Here is a 24,003-nt window from a genome sequence, read left to right on the forward strand (position 1 = left end):
CGGCGCTTAGATAGGGGGTGGGGTCCTGGGGGGCAGTTAGGGGCAGGGGTGATCAGGGGACAGGGAGCAGGGGGGGTTGGATGGGTTGGGGTTTCTGTGGGGGGCAGTCGGAGGGAGTGGATGGTGGCAGGGTGGGGCTACCCTCCCTCCCTGTGGAGTGTCCTATTTTTTGAATGTTAAAATATGGTATCCCTACTCACAGCACAGCTTTCCATTCACAGCAGGCTGCAGCATGAGGTCTCAGCTACCTCACTCCCTCCCCCTCTTTCCTGTTGGTAGTGGCCATGGGAATGCTGGGAAATGTAGTTCTTTCCCTGCTCCAGGGCTGTCTCTATAGGCAGGGAGCTAACCAAGGAACTATAGCTCCCAGGGCCCCCTGTTGGTTCTCAGCTCCCATGCTGGATCCCTGCCGCCCCTGCAAATGGGCTGCCCCAAGCACGTGCTTGCTTTGCTGGTGCCTAGAGCCACCCCTCCTCACAACACACCTGTTAATGCATCCCAGAATCATGTTTGCTTTTTTTGCAACAGCATCACACTGTTGACTCATATTTAGCTTGTGGTCCACTATAACCCCTAGATCCCTTTCTGCCGTACTCCTTCCTAGACAGACTCTTCCCATTCTGTATGTGTGAAACTGATTGTTCCTTCCTAAGTGGAGCGCTTTGCATTTGTCTTTATTAAACTTCATCCTGTTTACCTCAGAACATTTCTCCAATTTGTCCAGATCATTTTGAATTATGACCCTATCCTCCAAAGCAGTTGCAATCCCTCCCAGTTTGGTATCATCTGCAAACTTGATAAGTGTACTTTCTATGCCAATATCTAAGTCATTGATGAAGATATTGAACAGAGCCCGTCCCAAAACAGACCCCTGCAGAACCCCACTTGTGATACCTTTCCAGCAGGATTGGGAACCATTAATAACTACACTCTGAGTACGGTTATCCAGCCAGTTATGTACTCACCTTATAGTAGCCCCATCTAAGTTGTATTTACCTAGTTTATTGATAAGAATATTATGCAAGACCATATGAATTGCCTTACTAAAGTCTAGGTATACCACATGCACCGCTTCTCACTTATCCACTAGACTCGTTATCCTATCAAAGAAAGCTATCAGATTGCTTTGACATGATTTGTTCTTTACAAATCCATGCTGGCTATTCTCTATCACCTTACCACCTTCCAAGTGTTTGCAGATGATTTCCTTAATTACTTGCTCCATTATCTTCCCTGGCACAGAAGTTAAACTAACTGGTCTGTAGTTTCCTGGGTTGTTTTTATTTCTGTACACTCTCGAAATGGTGTCAAAACCTAAGGGATATACAAAATCATTCCCACCCGACCCCCCACTAGCTTTCCAGGCGGAGAAGCCGTGTATTGTCCTGTCTGTGTTGTTTCTCATTCACACACAGAATCCCTGTTCACCTCCCTCTTTGGTAACAGCTCCAGCCATGCGGAGGGTTCTGGGCTCTGCCGGTATAGAAATAGGCAGGGGTTTAACTCCAGAGCTGGGTGTGCGTCAGCAAGGCCCCCAGAGAGCACAGATCCTAGGAACTCCTAGTTAGGGCATCACAATTCCCCCCACCTCCCCAGACGTTTGTCTCCCCCGAGGGGCCTCAGTGACCATGTTCCCATCCTCTTGGATTCTCTGTTCCCCCAGCACAGCAGAGAGAGAGGTTCCATTTTGACAGATGCTGTCTCAATCCTCCACACACCCTGATCTGCTCTGATTTCACCACCTGCACAGGATTCCCCCTTCCCAAACCTGACCTGATCAGCCGGCTGGAACGAGGAGAAGAGCCGTGGGTGCCCGATCTCCAGGCCTGCGAGGAAAGAGAGATCCCAAGAGATGCCCACACAGGTGAGGACTGACACAGAAACCATCTGGTGAATGAAGGAAAAAGTTGAAAATCCCAAAAATATGGTATCAGTAAGTGCCCTCGGTTCTTCCTAATCTCGCCCAGGGCAGGGCTACAGTCAGCAGATATCACTGACATCGCTTCCCACATGTCCTGTTACCTGCAGGTCTTTCCTTCCCAACGTTCCTTCTCTGTGAATTTTTGGGTGGGAAGTGGAGGCAGAATCCAATTGCTCCGTCTGTGCAGCTTTAGTATGTTGGGTTTTCCCTCAGTGATATTCCTCTTTCTTTCTCCCAGGCACAATGACTCCTGTCTGGATTGTCTCTCTCCCAGCAGGTGAGGAGACAGTGAGTGAGAAAAAGGAGGGGAATCAACAGCAGGAAGTTCCTGGGCACGGGGAATCACAGGGGACCTCTGAGGGAAGAGCTGAAGAGAATTTTTCCCAGTGCTTGGAACAGGGACAAGCCTGGGGAAATTGGCAGAGCTCAGAGAGGCTGCTGAGAAACCACTCAAGGGAGCAGATGGTTGAATCTATTATCTGTGGGGAAGGATACAGGGATCCCACAGCCCATCACACAACCCCTAAGGATGACAAACGCTATGAATGCCTCGGTTATGGAAAAGGATTCGTTCTGACACCACAGTTTGTTTCACCTCAGACAATTCATACTGGAGAGAAATCACTTCAATGCTTGGACCATGGGAGAAGCCACACAGGACAGAAAGCCTATCAATGCCTTAAGGGCAGGAACTCTTTGAATTGGATTTCAGCACTGACTACACATCAGATAAGCCACATAGGAGAGAGACCCCATAAGTGCTTAGACTGTGGGAAAAGTTTTATATGGAAGTCAGACGTTGTCAGACATCAGGCAATCCACACAGGAGAGAGACCCCATAAGTGCTTAGACTGTGGAAAAAGTTTCGTACAGAGGTCAACCCTACTTAATCATCAGGCAGTCCATACAGGAGAGAGACCCCATAAGTGCTTGGACTGTGGGAAAAGTTTCACACACAGATCAAATCTTAAACAACATCAGTGGATCCACACAGGAGAGAGACGCCATAAGTGCTTACACTGTGGAAAAAGTTTCGTACATAGGTCAGACCTTGTTAAACATCAGGCTATTCACACTGGAGAGAGACCTCATAAGTGCTTGGACTGTGGGAAAAGTTTTATACGGAGGTCAGCCCTTGTCAAACATCAGACAGTCCACACTGGAGAGAGACCCCATAAGTGTTTAGACTGTGGGAAAAGTTTTATATGGAAGTCAGGCCTTGCTAATCATCAGGCAATCCACACAGGAGAGAGACCCCATAAGTGCTTAGACTGTGGAAAAAGTTTCATACAGAGGTCAGACCTTGTTAAACATCAGGCAATCCACACAGGAGAGAGACCCCATAAGTGCTTGGACTGTGGGAAAAGTTTTATACGGAGGTCAGCCCTTGTCAAACACCAGGCAATCCACACTGGAGAGAGACCCCATAAGTGCTTAGATTGTGGAAAAAGTTTCATACAGAGGTCAAACCTTGTGAAACATCAGGCAATCCACACAGGAGAGAGATCCCATAAGTGCTTAGACTGTGGAAAAAGTTTTGTATGGAAGTCAGGCCTTGCTAATCATCAGACAATTCACACTGGAGAGAGATCCCATAAGTGCTTAGACTGTGGAAAAAGTTTCATACAGAGGTCATACCTTTTAAAACATCAGGCAATCCACACAGGAGAGAGATCCCATACATGCTTAGACTGTGGAAAAAGTTTCATACAGAGGTCAAATCTTATAACACATCAGAAGATCCACACAGGTGAGAGATCCCATAAGTGCTTAGACTGTGGAAAAAATTTTATATGGAAGTCAGCCCTTGTGAAACATCAAGCAGTCCACACAGGAGAGAGATCCCATAAGTGCTTAGACTGTGGAAAAAGTTTCATACACAGGTCAGACCTTGTAAAACATCAGGCAATCCATACAGGAGAGAGACCCCATACGTGCTTAGACTGTAGAAAAAGTTTCATACAGGGGTCAGACCTTGTAAAACATCAGGCAATCCATACAGGAGAGAGACCCCATAAGTGCTTAGACTGTGGGAAAAGTTTCACACAGAGATCACATCTTAAAACACATCAGAGAATCCACACAGGAGAGAGACCCCATAAGTGCTTGGACTGTGGGAAAAGTTTCATACAGAGGTCGGACCTTGTTAAACATCAGGTAATCCACACAGGAGAGAGACCCCACAAGTGCTTAGACTGTGGGAAGAGTTTCATAAGGAGATCAACCCTTCTTAATCATCAGGCAATCCACACAGGAGAGAGACCCCATAAGTGCTTAGACTGTGGGAAAAGTTTCATACGGCAGTCAGCCCTTGTTAGACATAAAGTAGTCCACACAGGAGAGAGACCCCATCAGTGCTCAGACTGTGGAAAAAGATTCATGCAGAGTTCAACCCTTTTTAAACATCAGGCAATCCATACAAGGGGAAGACCATAAGTGCTTGGACTCTGGGAAAGTTTTCAGAATCAGATCAGCCCTTCTAAACATCAGGCAAAACACACATAGTGCTTAGACTATGGAAAAACATTTCAAATAGATGTCAGCCCGTGTTTTACATCAGAGAATCCACCCAGGGAGACACCACATAACTGCTTAGCCTCTGGAAAGAGTTTTATATGGAGGTCAAACATTGTTAAACATCCAGCAATCCACATTGGAAAGAGACCCCATAAGTGCTTAGACTGTGGGAAACATTTCAGAAACTGATCAGTCCTTGTTTTTCATCAGAGAATCCACACAAGAGCAAGACTCCATAACTACTGGACTGTAACAAATATTTCAGACAGTGATCAGACCTCATTAAACGTTGGAGAATTCACACACGATCTAAACTTGTGTGACACCTGGCCAGAAAGAGTTAAGAACCTTGCAGGCTATTTGACCCAGATTCAACAGTTAAAGACATGTTCGAAAAATGTGTAAATGGTATTTGGGCCCATTCCAAGTTATATAGACTAGAACTTTGAAATGTGAACTTGTATTGTTAAAAACTTGGAAGACGATAGTAGTGTAGTTGATTAATTGCAATTAACTGAAAATCATAATGGTGTGTATTAAAATTAATCTCAATGGATCACATTGTTAAATAATAGAATACCAATTGAAATTTGTTAAATGTTTTTGGATGTTATTCTACGTTTTCATATATATTGATGTCTATCACTACAAGAATAGAAAGTGTACAGTGATCACAAAACAAAAATAGTATTTTTCAATTCACCTCATACAAGTACTGTAGTGCAATCTCTTTATCAGGAAATCTTATCTGCCAGAGAAATCCCCTGTGGCTGGCATTTTCCATTTTCCTGCTGTGACGTTGCACTCTATATGATTTTATGAAAGTATGCTGATGAGTGTGAATATAATGTAACTAAAATATGCTTCATGCAAAAGGTCTCTTGTAAGGTATAATGACACAGCTTATAATCTACTGAGTGTAGTTACCCTATTTGTATAAATGTATCACTCTAGTATCTGAAACTAGAAATATGAACTATAACTCTGAGGGCCTATTGTAATTATGCAAAGTGGGGGCCACCTGAGCTGGAACAAGGGCTGTACGAGGGGAAAGGATTGTGCCCAGACTAGGAAGGTGTCCAGTCTGTGATAGAAGCTTATTGAAACATCTGAGGGTGAGATTTTATCTGTAATCACTTCCTTACTGTATTAGGTTAGACATGAGTGTTTTGTTTGATTTTGCTTGGTAATTCACTTTGTTCTGTCTGTTACTACTTGGAACCACTTAATTCCGACTTTCTGTATTTAATAAACCACTTAAATCCTACATTCTGTATTTAATAAAATCACTTTTTACTTATTAATTAACCCAGAGTATATATTAATACCTGGCGGGGGGAGGGAACAGCTGTGCATATCTGTCTATCAGTGTTATAGAGGGCAAACAATTTATGAGTTTACCTGTATAAGCTTTATATAGGGTAAAATGGATTTATTTGGGGTTTGGACCCCATTGGGAGTTGGGCATCTGAGTTTTAAAGACAGGAACACTGCCAAAGGAGAGTCAATTGGCAATTTTAGCATCTCCCACAGACATAGCTGCAATCGTCCATTGGGGTGGATTAATTAACTCTCCCGCAGGTGCAGTACAGAAAACTGCTCCATGTAGGAATGTGGCACCACCCTTCACCCTGCCCTAAGTGGAGGAGGAGGAGAAGGGTGGCGGCTAGGGTCTGAGCAGGGGGAAAAAATTGACTGGTTGGGGGGTTATGCAGCTGACAAACACCTGCCAGGAATGGTCTATCTCTAGTCATTTGCTACATCAGAAAGCAGTTTTTTTACAATAGCCATTTCTTATAAACCATTTACATATCCGCAACTGGGTGCAGGTAGCAAATTCCTACAGGGAACGGTTTCCTATACACACCTGCCAGCTCCCACTGTGTGCAGAGCAGAGGGAAGCCAACCAACGATGTGCAGGGGGCTGGGACACCCACAACTAGGGGGAGCTGAAAGAGGGCTGAAGTGGGGAAGGGGGTGTAGATGACGGGGGGATGAGGGATGGGGCAGGGGCAGGAGGAGGATGCAGTGGACAGGGCAGGGTGCTGAAGGGGGGATGGGGCAATGCAGGGGAATAGAGAAGACTTATGGGCCAGATGGGAACAGAGCTGCAATAGAAGGAAACTGACAGTGTGGGGCGGGGCGGGACGGGTCACTGTGAGGGAAAGGAGGGATGTCGGCGGGGGGAGGCTGGGAGGAGGCTGGGAGAGCAAGAGCCGTGGGTGCCTGATCTCCAGGGCTGTGAGGAAAGAGAGATCCCAAGAGGCGCCGACACAGGTGAGGACTGACACAGAAACTGTCTGGGGAATGAAGGAAAATGTGGTACAATCTCAGGGCTTGTTCCCCCAAGGACTGCCTGCTGTCGAGAGGCTGCAAAAATGTCTATATAAACTCTTGGGACCTGATCCTTTTATCTCCGATCTTCTTAAGCTTTATTCAGGGCGAGTTTGAGTTGTAAGACTGAGATCTCCAGTCCCCTTGGGACTGCCCTGATATTGAACATTTGGACATTGGACTAGAAAGTTATGAAATGATTCTGAAAAGGACTCTCTTCTATTCTAACGTGTCATCTCTATGGTGAAACTGACCTAAGGACTCTATTTGCATTTGTATGTCTAATGATTTTTAGCCAATGCTATCTTTTCTTCTTTTAATAAATTCTAGTTTAGTTAACAAGAGTTGGCTTTAAGCATGTACAGTAACTGCTCACTTAACATTGTAGCTATATTCCTGAAAAATGCGACTTTAAGTGAAACGATGTTAAGCAAATCCAATTTCCCCATAAGAATTAATGTAAATGAGGGGGTTAGGTTCCAGGGAAATTTTTTTCACCAGACAAAAGACTATATATATATATATATAAACACACACAGTATAAGTTTTAAACAAACAATTTAATACTGGTACACAGTGATGATGATTGTGAAGCTTGGTTGAGGTGGAGGAGTCAGAGGGTGGGATATTTCCCCTACTGCTAAATGATGAACTAACAATTGCCTGAGCCCTCAAGGGTTAACTCTCTCACTCTGCAAGGCAGCAGGAATGGAGGGAGATATGAGCATTAAGTGGGGTGCAGGATCAGGGGGTGAGGGGAATACCCTGACATTAGCCCCCCTCTTCCTTCCATCCCCCCCCCCGGCACAGCAAGCAGGCATCTCGGGGAACAGCTCCAAGGCAGAGGGCAGGAGCAGCACATGGCAGTGGGGGGAGGGACACAGCTGAACTGCAGGCAGCTGCTGCACAGGGAACTTAGGGGAGCGGGGAGCTGATAGGGGGCTGTCGGTCCACCCTGGTTCCAAGCCCCCACCAGCTCGCTGCAACGGGCTGCTCTTCCTGCAAGCAGTACACAAAGCAGGCAGCTGCCAAACGACGTTAGAAGGGAGCATTGCACAACTTTAAACGGGCATGTTCCCTAATTGATCAGCAACGTAACAATGAAACAACCTTAACCTGGATGCCTTTAAGTGAGGAGTTACTGTGTTTGGGTAAGAACTGAAGTATTCATTAACTTGGTGAGTGATGTTTCTGATCCTTTGGGATTGGTAGAATTCTTTATATGATGAAGATTTTCAATAATCCCCATCAGAATCTCAGAGGACATTTTCCCACATCAGTTATCGTTAAAGATTTGCCTTTGTTGCCACTCTGTCAAATCAGTTATTTTGTTACAGCATGTCATAACCATACAGCTAAGGGTAGTCTAGAATTCCTCCTTATCTGTAAGGGGTTAAGAAGCTCAAATAACCTGGTTGGCAGCTGACGAAAAGGACCAATGGGGAAAGAAGATACTTTCAAATCGGGAGGGGAAGGCTTTGTTTGTGTTCTCTCTTGGAGCCAGAGAGGGACCAGGCAGGAAAAAAAAAACTCTTAAAACCCTGCTCATGGAAATAAGCACCTAGAATGACAAAAATAGTAAGTAAAGCCAGGCAAGGCATGTTAGATTATCTTTTGTTTTAGCTTGTGAATTTTCCCTTTGCTAGAGGGAGGTTTATTCCTGTGTTTTGTAACTTTGAAACTAAGCCTAGAGGGAGTTCTTCTGTGTTTGTGAATCTTTTGTTACCCTGTAAAGTTATCTTCCATCCTGATTTTACAGAGGTGATTCTTTTAGATTTTATTTAAAAATTTTCTTTTAAGAACCTGATTGATTTTCAGTGTCCTAAGACCCAGGGGGGTGGATCTGTGCTCACTTTGTAGCCAATTGGTGAGGATATTATTCTCAAGCTTCCCCAGGAAAGAGGGTGTAGGGCCTGGGGGGATATTTGGGGGAAATAGGAACTCCAAGTGGTCCTTTCCCTGATTCTTTGTCTAAATCGCTTGGTGGTGGCAGCATACCGTCCAAGGACAAAGGATTTGTGCCTTGGGGAAGTTTTTAACCTAAGCTGGTAGAAATAAGCTTACTGGGGCTTTCATGCAGGTCCCCACATCTGTACCCCAGAGTTCAGAGTGGGGAAGGAACCCTGACATGGTGGCAGAGCGGTGGGATCATTTTGAACCAGAAGCACAGACGGTTTAAAAGGATTTTTTTCCTCTCCTTCTGGCTGCTTGAAAAGCAGGGAGGTTTTTTTTTAAAAAAGGACCATTCTCCCCCCCCCCCCCCCCCCCAAAGCTGAGAGCAGCTGGAGTTTTTCTTTCTCTGCCTGAGGGCAGGGTAGTTAACTTCCTGAAAGGGAAAATTCACAAGCTAAAACAAAAGATAATCTAACATGCCTTGCCTGGCTTTACTTACTATTTTTGTCATTCTAGATGCTTATTTCCATAGGCAGGGTTTTAAGACATGGTTTTTTTTTCCTGCCTGGTCCCTCTCTGGCTCCAAGAGAGAACAGGAACAAAGAGCACAAACAAAGCATTCCCCCCCCCCTCCCCAGATTTGAAAGTATCTTCTTTCCCCATTGGTCCTTTTGGTCAGATGCCAACCAGGTTATTTGAGCTGCTTAACCTCTTCAGGTAAGGAGGAATTCTAGGCTACCCTTAGCTGTATGGTTATGACACAGCATCTCCCATACCATGAAGGGTTTACAGAGCTGAATGATGCATCATGCCTGTGCCAGGCAACTTTCAGTGAAATTAGCCTGTAATTAAAATCCAAAATTATTACCCATTAAACTTGACAGGAATTTCCTACCTTGTACTCCTGGGCAGCCTCCTCTATGGGAGCCACCGTGTGAGCTCTGTGAGCCCAGGACACATGGCAAACCAGACAGATCAAAGTTTGATCCTTTTCACAGAAGTTTCAGAGTCTCCTGGTGCTCCCCATACACCCCGTCCCCTCCTGCCATTTGTGACTCCGCTGTTCAGTGGCTGCAGGGGCCGGTGCAGACCTTGGCACAGGCTGAGGAAGTTCTGAAGCCAGCCAGAGTTACATCCCTATGACAATGGGCCCCATGTGTCTTGCCCAGTGTGCAGAGTGTCAGAGGCCCAGCTTTACACTGCCCATGTCCCTCTATCCTTCGTCCACCCGCTCCCTCTCAGCAGTCAGAGGGGAATTCTTTTGCGGCAAATAGTCAGGGAAGCTTTGGAAGTCGGTGGAGGCTTCCGCCTAAGGGCTCTGAAGCTGCAAGGCAGGTGTCCAGATTAGGGATGAAAATAGCATGTAAAAAGTAACCATTTCAACTATTAAAATACTACTGGTTACACATTAGGGAGTTCACAACATGGGCATCTGCACCTTTCCGGGGACACTGGGAAGAAAGGTCCTGTCACCTAGAGTATTTTATAAAAAATGTGTCACCCATTCCCCGCGCTAGATGGAAGACGGTCCCTCCCTTCTGACCGTAGAGCCTGTGAGTGGAACAGGAGCCGGACACAGAGATGCTGCAGCGCGATGGGTTGATCGCTAGGACCCAGGAGCAGCTGCGAGGCGGCTCTGGGGGAAGCGATCGCTGGGGTCCGGCCCGGCAGCAGGAAGTGACTCGCAGCCCCTTGGAGGAAGGTAAGAGAGACCCCCGCATCCATTCCCTGCCCTGGGCCCAGGAAAGCTGCCGGCAGCCCCCGGGGTGTGCGGGGCAGGGGCAGGATCACGTTAACACCCATCCCCCCATCTGCTGCTTTGTTTCCCTGCCCGCGCTGGTGCGGACGGAGGCTGCAGCTCAGGGAGATCTGGGGTGGTGGTAAATGGGGGGGCAGAGGACAAACTGAATGCAGGGTGGGGGGCCCCAGCTGGGGGCCGGGGAAGGAGACGGGCCCGGGGCACAATCAGGGCCGGGGGGCAGCACAGGCACTGGATCAACGCTGGTGAGGCCCGGCTGCACCCTCTGGCTTGAAGGGGTTTCCATCCTATCCAGGGGTTACAGTTTGGTTCAATGGCTCTCAACGCCCCCCATCTGGTGCAGATTGTTTCAGCCCCGCTGCCTGGGACGAGGAGCCGGGGAGAAGAACGGGGTACAGCCGGCGGGGGGAGGCAGGACCTTGTTAGCACAGAAAACAGGACCATTCAGCAAAGTCCATCCTGGGGAAAATCCAGAAAATCCAGTAACTGGATCCGGCCATGGGCTCTCCCCGACGAGTCCCAAAACAAGAGACTGACCCGCTTTCAGCCCCCCATCCTCAATGACGTCCGGCTGCCCCTCCTCCGTGCTTTCTCACTTTCCCAGGAAAACAGGTCACCTGGCCTCCGCCTCTCTCTTTGTTCTTCAACATCTGGGGCTGGCTCCTTGCAGAGGACAGACTCAAGCCATTGCTTGCGAGAATAGAGAATGTTTGGCCATCTCTGTGCCCAGGCAGCCACTATGCAGTGACACCTGTGGTCTAGAGGTCTCCGCAATGATCACACACCTGTATCCCACGAGTTCAATACTTGAGTAACACATGGGGAAACCGAGGCACACACAGTATTCAGATAAAACATTAAGAACATTCCCGCTTCATCACACCCCTCTGAGACCAGCCCAAGGGCACGTTCTCCAATGGCTGGAAGCACTCTAACCATACCAGCCCCTGAGTCTGAGCCTCAGCCTGCAGGTGATGGAGAGACCTGGGGAAAGGGTTGGAGCTGGGCAGGCAAATGACTCTGCACAAAGGGCCCCTTTCAGGGACCTACTGATGTCACAGGGTGTTCAGTGCTGGGGGGAGGGGCCGAGTCTGTGTAAAGTGACTGAGGATTTTCCCAGCGTGACAGAGCCCAGACCTTCTGTTTGCCGGGGTGGGGGGGCTATGGACTCAAACCCCTTCCATAACCTCCCCCCATTGCCCCTCTCGCCCCAACAGGCTAAGGAATCACGTCCACATTTCGCTCCAGATCGTCCCGTCTTCCAGGAGACAGGGAAGGGAAATGGCTGTGATGGAGCCAGCTCAGGTAGGGGATTTACAGGGAGCTGTGGGGGTGGGGTGGGGAGGATTTGTTGTAGAGGGGGAGGGGCAGGAAACACACAGTGTGAGGCAGGGAGTGGACAGGGTGTGATAAACCTGCTGGAACATGATCAACCTGGGCCTGATTTTGTGAACAGGCCCATTGGCGGGGGGGCAGGGGAGAGGGGGAACTTTCCCCCATTTCTGACCCAGGAAACATCCCACTGGGCAGAGGCTGCTGTGAAATACAAAGGGAAGCTGTCGAGGTTCCTTTCCCTGTCCCCGGCTCAGAGCGCTGCTTCCCGTAGCAGCCTGTGGCTGGCAGGCGTGTGGGAAATGAGAAGACCCTGCCCACCTCCGTCTGCTGTGGGGGACAAGGAGGTCCCACCTTCTCCCCACCCCCTGAAGCCTCCCGGCTGCTCTGAGCAGGGTGCGGGGGGGGGGGATTCAGCTTCTCTGGCCCTTTGTTGTTTCAGGAGCTGATGACCTTCGAGGAGGTGGCTGTGTATTTCACCCGAGGGCAGGGGGCTCTGCTGGACCCCGCTCAGAGAGCCCTCTACAGGGACGTCATGCAGGAGAACTACGAGACGGTGACCTCGCTGGGTAAGGGATTCCCATCCCCTCTGTTATTAGAAGCTGTGCGGTCTGCATGTCTGACACTGGTCAGGTTCTTCCCTGATCAGTTAGATTGGAGAGGAATGGGCTCCGTAATGCACAGCTGCTGTGTGAGAGAGACTTTCATAGACTTTCGTAGATTCTAGGACTGGAAGGGACCTTGAGAGGTCATCGAGTCCAGTCCCCTGCCCTCATGGCAGGACGAAATACTGTCTAGACCATCCCTGATAGACATTTATCTAACCTACTCTTAAATAGCTCCAGAGATGGAGATTCCACAACCTCCCTAGGCAATTTATTCCAGTGTTTAACCACCCTGACAGTTAGGAACTTTTTCCTAATGTCCAACCTAAACCTCCCTTGCTGCAGTTTAAGCCCATTGCTTCTTGTTCTATCCTTAGAGGCTAAGATGAGCAAGTTTTCTCCCTCCTCTTATGACACGCTTTTAGATACCTGAAAACTGCTATCATGTCCCCTCAGTCTTCTCTTTTCCAAACTAAACAAACCCAGTTCTTTCAGCCTTCCTTCAAAGGTCATGTTCTCTGGACCTTTAATCATTCTTGTTGCTCTTCTCTGGACCCTCTCCAGTTTCTCCACATCTTTCTTGAAATGCGGTGCCCAGAACTGGACACAATGCTCCAGTTGAGGCCTAACCAGCGCAGAGTAGAGCGGAAGAATGACTTCTCATGTCTTGCTCACAACACACCTGTTAATGCATCCCAGAATCATGTTTGCTTTTTTTGCAACAGCATCACACTGTTGACTCATATTTAGCTTGTGGTCCACTATAACCCCTAGATCCCTTTCTGCCGTACTCCTTCCTAGACAGTCTCTTCCCATTCTGTATGTGTGAAACTGATTGTTCCTTCCTAAATGGAGCGCTTTGCATTTGTCTTTATTGAACTTCATCCTGTTTACCTCAGACCATTTCTCCAATTTGTCCAGATCATTTTGAATTATGACCCTATCCTCCAAAGCAGTTGCAATCCCTCCCAGTTTGGTATCATCTGCAAACTTGATAAGTGTACTTTCTATGCCAATATCTAAGTCGTTGATGAAGATATTGAACAGAGGCCGTCCCAAAACAGACCCCTGCAGAACCCCACTTGTGATACCTTTCCAGCAGGATTGGGAACCATTAATAACTACTCTCTGAGTACGGTTATCCAGCCAGTTATGTACCCACCTTATAGTAGCCCCATCTAAATTGTATTTACCTAGTTTATTGATAAGAATATTATGCAAGACCGTATGAATTGCCTTACTAAAGTCGAGGTATACCACATGCACCGCTTCTCACTTATCCACTAGACTCGTTATCCTAACAAAGAAAGTTATCAGATTGCTTTGACATGATTTGTTCTTTACAAATCCATGCTGGCTCTTCTCTATCACCTTACCACCTTCCAAGTGTTTGCAGATGATTTCCTTAATTACTTGCTCCATTATCTTCCCTGGCACAGAAGTTAAACTAACTGGTCTGTAATTTCCTGGGTTGTTTTTATTTCTGTACACTCTCGAAATGGTGTCAAAACCTAAGGGATATACAAAATCATTCCCACCCGACCCCCCACTAGCTTTCCAGGCGGAGAAGCCATGTATTGTCCTGTCTGTGTTGTTTCTCATTCCCACACAGAATCCCTGTTCACCTCCCTCTTTGGTAACAGCTCCAGCCATGCGGTGGGTTCTGGGCTCTGCTGGTTTAGAAATAGGCAGGGGTTTAACTCCAGAGCTGGGTGTGCGTCAGCAAGGCCCCCAGAAAGCACAAATCCTAGGAACTCCTAGTTAGGGCATCACAATTCCCCCCACCTCCCCAGACGTCTGCCTCCCCCGAGGGGGCTCAGTGACCATGTTCCCATCCTCTTGGATTCTATGTTCCCCCAGCACAGCAGAGAGAGAGGTTCCATTTTGACAGATGCTCTCTCAATCCTCCACACACCCTGATCTGCTCTGATTTCACCACCTGCACAGGATTCCCCTTTCCCAAACCTGACCTGATCAGCCGGCTGGAACGAGGAGAAGAGCCGTGGGTGCCCGATCTCAAGGCCTGCGAGGAAAGAGAGATCCCAAGAGGTGCCCACACAGGTGAGGACTGACACAGAAACTGTCTCGTGAATGAAGGAAAAAGTTGAACATCCCAAAAATATGGTATCAGTAAGTGCCCTCGGTTCTTCCTCATCCCGCCCAGGGCAGGGCTACAGTCAGCAGATATCACTGACATCGCTTCCCACGTGTCCTGTTACCTGCAGGTCTTTCCTTCCCAACGTTCCTTCTCTGTGAATTTTTGGGTGGGATGTGGAGGCAGAATCCAATTGCTCCGTCTGTGCAGCTTTAGTATGTTGGGTTTTCCCTCAGTGATATTCCTCTTTCTTTCTCCCAGGCACAATGATGCCTGTCTGGATTGTCTCTCTCCCAGCAGGTGAGGAGACAGTGAGTGAGAAAAAGGAGGGGAATCAACAGCAGGAAGTTCCTGGGCACGGGGAATCACAGGGGACCTCGGTGGGAAGAGCTGAAGAGAATTTTTCCCAGTGCTTGGAACAGGGACAAGCCTGGGGAAATTGGCAGAGCTCAGAGAGGCTGCTGAGAAACCACTCAAGGGAGCAGATGGATGAATCTATTATCTGTGGGGAAGGACACAGGGATCCCACAGCCCATCACACAACCCCTAAGGAAGACAAACGCTATGAATGCCTCGGTTATGGAAAAGGATTCGTTCTGACACCACAGTTTGTTTCACCTCAGACAATTCATACTGGAGAGAAATCACTTCAATGCTTGGACAATGGGAGAAGCCACACAGGACAGAAACCCTATCAATGCCTTAAGGGCAGGAACTCTTTGAATTGGAAGTCAGCACTGACTACACATCAGATAAGCCACATAGGAGAGAGACCCCATAAGTGCTTAGACTGTGGGAAAAGTTTTATACGGAGGTCAGCCCTTGTCAAACATCAGGCTATCCACACTGTAGAGAGACCCGATAAGTGTTTAGTCTGTGGAAAAAGTTTCATACAGAGGTCAGACCTTGTTAAACATCAGGCAGTCCACACAGGAGAGAGATCCCATAAGTGCTTAGACTGTGGAAAAAGTTTTGTATGGAAGTCAGGCCTTGCTAATCATCAGGCAATTCACACAGGAGAGAGATCCCATAAATGCTTAGACTGCGGAAAAAGTTTCATACAGAGGGCATACCTTTTAAAACATCAGGCTATCCACACAGGAGAGAGACCCCATAAGTGCTTAGATTGTGGGAAAAGTTTCATACGGAGGTCAACCCTACTTAATCATCAGGCAGTCCACACAGGAGAGAGTCCCCATAAGTGCTTGGACTGTGGGAAAAATTTCACAACCAAATCAAATCTTAAACAACATCAGTGGATCCACACAGGAGAGAGACCCCATAAGTGCTTATACTGTGGAAAAAGTTTTGTACATAGGTCATACCTTGTTTACCATCAGGTTATTCACACTGGAGAGAGACCTCATAAGTGCTTGGACTGTGGGAAAAGTTTTATACGGAGGTCAGCCCTTGTCAGACATCAGACAGTCCACAGTGGAAAGAGACCCCATAAGTGTTTAGACTGTGGGAAAAGTTTTATATGGAAGTCAGACCTTGCTAATCATCAGGCAATCCACACAGGAGAGAGATCCCACAAGTGCTTAGACTGTGGAAAAAGTTTCATACTGAGGTCAGACCTTGTTAAACATCAGGCAATCCACACAGGAGAGAGACCCCATAAGTGCTTGGAATGTGGGAAAAGTTATATACGGAGGTCATCCCTTGTCAAACATCAGGCAATCCACACTGGAGAGAGACCCCATAAGTGCTTAGACTGTGGGAAAAGTTTCATACAGAGGTTATCCCTTGTCAAACATCAGGCAATCCACACAGGAGAGAGATTCCATAAGTGCTTAGACTGTGGAAAAAGTTTTATATGGAAGTCAGGCCTTGCTAATCATCAGGCAATTCACACAGGAGAGAGATCCCACAAGTGCTTAGACTGTGGAAAAAGTTTCATACAGAGGTCATACCTTTTAAAACATCAGGCAATCCACACAGGAGAGAGATCCCATACGTGCTTAGACTGTGGAAAAAGTTTCATACAGAGGTCAAATCTTAAAACACATCAGGCAGTCCACACTGGCGAGAGACACCATAAGTGCTTGGACTGTGGGAAAAGTTTTATACGGAGGACAGTCCTTGTCAAACATCAGGCAATCCATACGGGAGAGAGACCCCATACGTGCTTAGACTGTAGAAAAAGTTTCATACACAGGTCAGACCTTGTAAAACATCAGAGAATCCACACAGGAGAGAGACCCCATAAGTGCTTGGAGTGTGGAAAAAGTTTCATACGGAGGTCAGACCTTGTTAAACATCAGAGAATCCACACAGGAGAGAGACCCCATAAGTGCTTGGACTGTGGGAAAAGTTATATACACAGGTCGGACCTTGTTAAACATCAGATAATCCACACAGGAGAGAGACCCCACAAGTGCTTAGACTGTGGGAAGAGTTTCATAAGGAGATCAACCCTTCTGAATCATCAGGCAATCCACACAGGAGAGAGACCTCATAAGTGCTTGGACTGTGGGAAAAGTTTCATACAGAGGTCGGACCTTGTTAAACATCAGGTAATCCACACAGGAGAGAGACCCCACAAGTGCTTGGACTGTGGGAAGAGTTTCATAAGGAGATCAACCCTTTTTAAACATCAGGCAATCCATACAAGGGGAAGACCATAAGTGCTTGGACTTTGGGAAAGTTTTCAGAATCAGATCAGCCCTTCTAAACATCAGGGAAAACACACATAGTGCTTAGACTATGGAAAAACATTTCAAATCGATGTCAGCCCGTGTTTTACATCAGAGAATCCACCCAGAGAGACACCCCGTAACTGCTTAGCCTGTGGAAAGAGTTTTATATGGAGGTCAAACATTGTTAATCATCCAGCAATCCACATTGGAAAGAGACCCCATAAGTGCTTAGACTGTGGGAAACATTTCAGAAACTGATCAGTCCTTGTTTTTCATCAGAGAATCCACACAAGAGCAAGACTCCATAACTACTGGACTGTAACAAATATTTCAGACAGTGATCAGACCTCATTAAACGTTGGAGAATTCACACACGATCTAAACTTGTGTGACGCCTGGCCAGAAAGAGTTAAGAACCTTGCAGGCTATTTGACCCAGATTCAACTTTTAAAGACATGTTCGAAAAATGTGTAAATGGTATTTGTGGCCATTCCAAGTTATATAGACTAGAACTTTGAAATGTGAACTTGTATTGTTAAAAACTTGGAAGACGATAGTAGTGTAGTTGATTAATTGCAATTAACTGAAAATCATAATGGTGTGTATTAAAATTAATCTCAATGATCACATTGTTAAATAATAGAATACCAATTGAAATTTGTTAAATGTTTTTGGATGTTATTCTACGTTTTCATATATATTGATTTCTATCACAACAAGAATAGAAAGTGTACAGTGATCACAAAACAAAAATAGTATTTTTCAATTCACCTCATACAAGTACTGTAGTGCAATCTCTTTTTCAGGGAATCTTATCTGCCAGAGAAATGCCCTGTGGCTGGCATTTTCCATTTTCCTGCTGTGACGTTGCACTCTATATGATTTTATGAAAGTATGCTGATGAGTGTGAATATAATGTAACTAAAATATGCTTCATGCAAAAGGTCTCTTGTAAGGTATAATTACAAAGCTTATAATCTACTGAGTGTAGTCACCCTATTTGTATAAATGTATCACTCTTGTATCTGAAACTAGAATTATGAACTATAACTCTGAGGGCCTATTGTAATTATGCAAAGTGTGGGCCATTAATGGTGGTTTGGAATCTTGATGGCTCCCATCAACCAGGACAATTGACTGTGAATGGCTCTGTTTGCAGGCAGGCCTTCCTGTGAGTCAGGCTGGGAGGAATGAAGGCTTGGGGTCTTACAGTGACATGTGATCATGTCATCTGAACTGGAATCCATTTGTAACCTGGTGTTTTTCCATTGAGAAGGAGGGGTTGGGAACCCAGAGGGACAAAGGATTCCTGCCTTATGCAAAAGATATATACCGGTAAGTGGGTGGAACAGAACAAATGGGGCTGCAATCATGAGAAATCCCCTAGCTACCACCTGAGCTGGAACACGGGCTGTACCAGGGGAAAGGATTGTGCCCAGACTAGGAAGGTGTCCAGGCTGTGATAGAAGCTTATTGAAACATCTGAGGGTGAGATTTTATCTGTAATCACTTCCTTACTGTATTAGGTTAGCCATGAGTGTTTTGTTTGATTTTGCTTGGTAATTCACTTTGTTCTGTCTGTTACTACTTGGAACCACTTAAATTCTACTTTCTGTATTTAATAAAATCACCTTTTACTTATTAATTAACCCAGAGTATATATTAATACCTGGCGGGGGGAGGGAACAGCTGTGCATATCTTTCTATCAGTGTTATAGAGGGCAAACAATTTATGAGTTTACCCTGTATAAGCTTTATATAGGGTAAAATGGATTTATTTGGGGTTTGGACCCCATTGGGAGTTGGGCATCTGAGTGTTAAAGACAGGAACACTTCTTAAGTTGCTTTCAGTTAAGTCTGCAGTTTGGGGCACATGGTTCAGCCCCTGGGTCTGTGTTGGAGCAGGCTGGCCTGTCTGGCTCAGCAAGACGGGGTGCTGGAGTTCCAAGCTGGCAGGGAAAGCAGGGGCAGAAGTAACCTTGGCACATGAGTTGGCAGCCTCCAAGGGGGTTTCTGTGATCAAACCTGTCACACCTGCCTCCTGCCAAAGGAGAGTCAATTGGCATTTTTTTTAGCTTCTCCCACAGACATAGCTGCTATCGTCCATTGGGGTGGATTAATTAACTCTCCCGCAGGTACAGTACAGAAAACTGCTCCGTGTAGGAATGTGCCACCACCCTTCACCCTGCCCTAAGTGGAGGAGGAGGAGGAGGGTGGCGGCCAGGGTCTGAGCAGGGGGAAAAAATTGACTGGTCAGGGTGTTATGCAGCTGACAAACACCTGCCAGGAATGGTCTAGATAGTACTTAGTCCTGCCATGAGTGCAGAGGAGAAGAAAAGAGTGCAGGGGACAAACTGCTATCTGTAGTCATTTGCTACATCAGAGAGCAGTTTTTTTACAATAGCCGTTTCTTATAAACCATTTACATATCCGCAACTGGTACAGGTAGCAAATTCCTACAGGGAACGGTTTCCTATACACACCTGCCAGCTCCCACTGTGTGCAGAGCAGAGGGAAGCCAACCCACGCTGTGCTGGGGGCAGGGACACTCACACCTATGGGGAGCTGAAAGAGGGCTGAAGAGGGGAAGGGGGTGTAGAAAAGGGGGGTTGAGGGATGGGTCAGGGTCAGGAGGAGGATGCAGTGGACAGGGCAGGGTGCTGAAGGGGGGATGGGGCAATGCAGGGGAATAGAGAACAGTTATGGGCCAGATGGGAACAAAGCTGCAATAGAAGGAAACTGAGAGTGAGGGGGGGACGGGTCACTGCGTGGAAAAGGAATGATGTCAGGGGGGAAGCTGGGGGGAGGCTGTGAGAGCAAGAGCACACTGGCAGGGGGAAGGACGGAAAGAGGGTGGGGGTCAGGGAGAGGGAGAGATAAAAGGGCAGCTCCCCAACCCCATGGGGAAGGAGTGAGGGGCTGCCTCACCCAGCAACCAGAGTGGAATTCTTTTACCTCAAATATCACTGAAGCTTTGGGTGTAGGTGGAGGTTTCTGCCTAAGGGCTCAGAAGCTGCAAGGCAGGTGTCCAGACTAGGGATGTAAATAGCATTTTAAAGAAGTAACCGTTTAATGTATTGGTTAAACATTAAAGGAATTCACAACACAGGCCCCCACCCAGGATCCCGGCTCTCTTCCCCACCCAGCATCCCGGTTGCCACCATGACTGGTTTAGCCTGGCAAAGCACAGGGGGAGAGGCTGGAATTGCTCTGGGCCCAGTGGACACTTTTTAGAGTAGGGGTTCGGTGCCCCCCCCCTTATCCCTGTCTGTGCCCCCCACCCCCTTGAGTGGGGCCGGGAGCAGGACCATGGCTCCGGGAGGGGGGGAGTCGGGATGTAGACAGGGGTAAGGGGCCTGAGGCTGGACGTGGAAGCTGATGAAGTCATCCCCGTCATACTGGAATTTCCCCCCCCCAACGTCCGGGGGTGTCCCTGTCCATGGCTTGCGTCCCGTGGAAACCTGGGGGAGGGCAGGGACAGAACTAGGTCAGCAGCCAGAAGTGCTCAAAGATCATGAATCTGCCCCCCCGCCCCCCCCAATCGTCTTACAGAGATTACAAAGGGGGGGGGCTTTTTATTTGCCCTCTGGATTTGTACTTTTCCAGGGACACTGGGAAGAAAGGTCCTGTCACCTAGAGCCTGAGGGTGTGTGGCCACCACGAGAGCATGTGTCTGAGCCACAGAATCCCTGCAGCACAGTCAGGGCCTGGGCAGGAGGCCTGGGACATGGGAGGGACAGACTGTGAACTGCCCTGGCATCCCACAGACGCTGTTTGTGCTTCCCCCGTGCCCACAGAGTGGCAGTACCGGCCCGCTCTTCTTCCCCCCCCACTCTCTCCTGTGGCTACCAGCACGCAGAGCCGGTGCATCCACTAGGCAAACTAGGCAGCCGCCTAGGGCACCAAGATTTGAGGGTGCCAAAAAGCGGTGCCCAAAATGTCTGGGATGCTCACCCGGCGCCGGCTAAATGTGTAACCCTCTTTGATCATCTCCGGCTGGCTGGGAAGTGCTGCTCCCTGCTGCTCTGGTCTTCCCCAGGGCCCAGCCCCTGCTCAGCCCCGCCCTGCCCCCATTCCCCTGAGCTCTGCAGCGGGGCCGGGGCTGCACTCACCGGCAGCAGGAAGTACAGAGACCCGGCCCCAGCTGTGCCATCGGGGAGTGCTGGGGGGGTAGTTTCCCCCTGCCCCCCAAGACATCCCCGACCCCCTGGAGGCCTCCCGCCCAGCTCCCGCTTCCCCCACGGAGGCCTGGGGCACCCGCCCATGCGCGGGGGGGGGGGGGACTGCGTAGGGCCCAAGAATATCTAGGGACGGCCCTGGTACCCGCCACCATGCCCTCATTCAGCCCCTGCCGCACCCCCTGCCCTGCCTGCAGCCAGCCCCGCACCCCCGCCTCCATCCAACCCCTGCAGCACACCCTCCCCAAAGCCAGCCAGCCCCACACCCCCATCTCCAGCCAACCCTGCACCCCATCTCTAACCAGCTCCACATCCCCACTGCCCTGCCCGAAGCCAGCCAGCCCCACACCCCCTGCCCTGCCTGCAGCCAGCCCCGCACCCCCTGCCTCCAGCCAGCCCCGCTCCCCCACCTCCATCCAACCCTTGCAGCACCCCCATCCCCGAAGCCAGCCAGCCCCACACCCCCAGTCTCCAGGCAACCCCACACCCCATCTCCAACCAGATCTGCATCACGTGCCCTGCCAGAAGGCAGCCAGCCCCTGCCGCACCCCCGTACCCAAAGCCAGCCAGCCCCACACCCCCGTCTCCAGCCAACCCCGCACCCCATCTCCAACCAGCTCCACATCCCCTGCCCTGCCCGAAGCCAGCCAGCCCCACAACCCCTGTCGCCAGCCAACCCCTGCCGCACCCCCCTGCCCCAAGCCAGCCCCACGCCCTGTCAGGTTATTCATTTATTTTCATTAAATATGTAATCTAAATAATGAAATTAATACATTTCCAAGCTGAATATGTATTAATTCTAATGAACAATGCCATATTATGCAGTATTCATTTTTGAAAGTTTATAATAAGCGATGCTCCGGGGGGAGGGGTGGGGGTGGGAGGCGAAAGGTGGAAGTTTAGCCTAGGGCGCAAAATATCCTTGCACCAGCCCTGCCAGCACGGACTAGCGGGGGCCCTTCCAGCGTTAGTGCTCAGCTGATTTCACATCCACTGGACTCAGAGAAATACCTTTCCGGTGTTCTCCCGCAGCACTGCGATCACCCCTTCGCTATAGATGTGAAACTTGATTGACATTTGTGATCGCTCTGATCAGCAGCTGTATGTGGAGAGGCTGGGGTCCCCCCCCAAACCCTCTCCCCTTAGTGTTGAAAGGGGACCTGGAGTTCAGCGCCTCTTGCATTCCACAGGTGCCAGAGAAGGCAGAGCGAGCTGCGATGTGAATCCATGTAATCGCTTTTAGTCCACAGCCCCAGCTCTGCCTCCACGCTGCGCATCAGTGTAATTACTGCTTCCCCCAGGGAGATCAGACTCACTCCATGTGTCCGACCCTCCAGCAAGCGGAGAAATCAGACTAATGCCTAGATTCCAAGGCCAGAAGGGATCATAGAGATATAATCTCATCTGTCCTTCTCTAGACCAGCCCAGAGACCTGCCCCCAAATAATTCCTACCACAGAGCTTTTAGAAAAACATCCCATCTTGAATTAACAATGGGCAGCAAGGGAGAATCCACCAGAACCCTGGGTACATTGGTCCAGTGGCTCATTACTTTCAAATATAAAGGCACTTGAGTTTGTTTTCTTTGTAATAAGGTTTCTGCCACCGTATCCAGGCAGTCAACTGGTGGAGTGAGACTGGAATCCAGGGGAAGAGGCGTATGAGCCAACGCAGCCAATGGCTTATCCGAGCATTAATGTCATGATTTGGGTTGCACTAGTTGCTGGGCAGTGGCTGTTTAACCAGCATTTCAGCCAGGAGCATTTCTAGTTTGTGCATTTCAAAGTCTGCCTTTGCTGCAGAAGAAACCCTAAGAAAATCCAGCCAGTGATCAATCTCTGGTCATTATTTTAAACACAGCTTTAGGATTCAGAGGGGAGAGCCGGAAGGAGTTTTTAGTCTTTCAAGGAGGCTCTGCTGCTATTTTAGGCTGAAAGGGTGTAGCAATAATTAGTGACACCACAAGCTAATCAAGCTATTAAATGAGCCAGAACCAGCCTGAGAATGGCCGGGCCTGGACTTTGAAAAGTGCAGCTGCAAATGATCTCAAAGATGCCCACAAATCAGCCAGACCTGGGGTGAGGATTTCTCTCCTGTGTTTGGAATTATGTTGACAGGCTCCCCCAGCTCGGACACAGAAACCACCCCCCAGCTGGGTCCAGGAGAGGCAGCACCCGTACTTCTGAAAGCGGCTCTGTGTCAGATGGAGATTTCAGGTGCAGGAAGGGTGGGCTTGTGGGTAAAGCACTTGACTGGGGCTCTGGCGAGGGGCAGTCAGTTCCTGCCTCCACTATGAATTTCCTGCTCGTCAGTCAGTGTCTCAGTTTCCCACCTGTGTGTCTCTGGCTCCCCATGACTTTAGAATAGGAACACTTCCAAACTAGAGCTGGTTGAATATTGGCAATTGGGGGGGGGGGGGAATTGAAAAGAGAACAATAAAGCTGAAATTTCAAAGTGTCCCTTGGAACAAGAAGGCTGAAAAAGCTTCAGTTCAGACCTCCCCCCCCCCCCCCCCCCCCCATTGCTTCATTTTGATCCCGGAGGTTCATTTTGGTTTGCTGGTGTGACGCAGTAGGGACGGGGTGGATTGACCTGGGAATGTGGTTTAGTTTTACTGGGGCTGTCTGCATGGGGGATGGGAGAGCAGGGGATGACTTTAGGTGAGGGATGGTACCTGAGCCAGGAAGGGGGTGGGGAGTCAACACCTTCGCCTGGGAAGCTGGACAAAGGG

General features: G+C 48.6%; 1 protein-coding gene across 1 annotated transcript in view; it reads left to right on the plus strand.

The window, feature by feature from the left end:
• Positions 1–24,003, plus strand: part of LOC135887362 (zinc finger protein 436-like) — a 41,802-nt gene that overhangs the window by 11,617 nt on the left and 6,182 nt on the right. The window contains exons 5-11 of the mRNA XM_065415134.1: positions 1,751–1,864; positions 2,199–2,209; positions 2,903–4,191; positions 11,642–11,729; positions 12,199–12,325; positions 14,309–14,422; positions 14,757–14,836. Coding sequence (XP_065271206.1) covers positions 1,751–1,864; positions 2,199–2,209; positions 2,903–4,191; positions 11,642–11,729; positions 12,199–12,325; positions 14,309–14,422; positions 14,757–14,836 — 1,823 coding nt within the window. The remainder of the gene's footprint in view (positions 1–1,750; positions 1,865–2,198; positions 2,210–2,902; positions 4,192–11,641; positions 11,730–12,198; positions 12,326–14,308; positions 14,423–14,756; positions 14,837–24,003) is intronic.

The sequence above is a fragment of the Emys orbicularis genome, chromosome 13 (assembly GCF_028017835.1).
Source record: "Emys orbicularis isolate rEmyOrb1 chromosome 13, rEmyOrb1.hap1, whole genome shotgun sequence".
Taxonomy (NCBI): Eukaryota; Metazoa; Chordata; order Testudines; family Emydidae; genus Emys; species Emys orbicularis.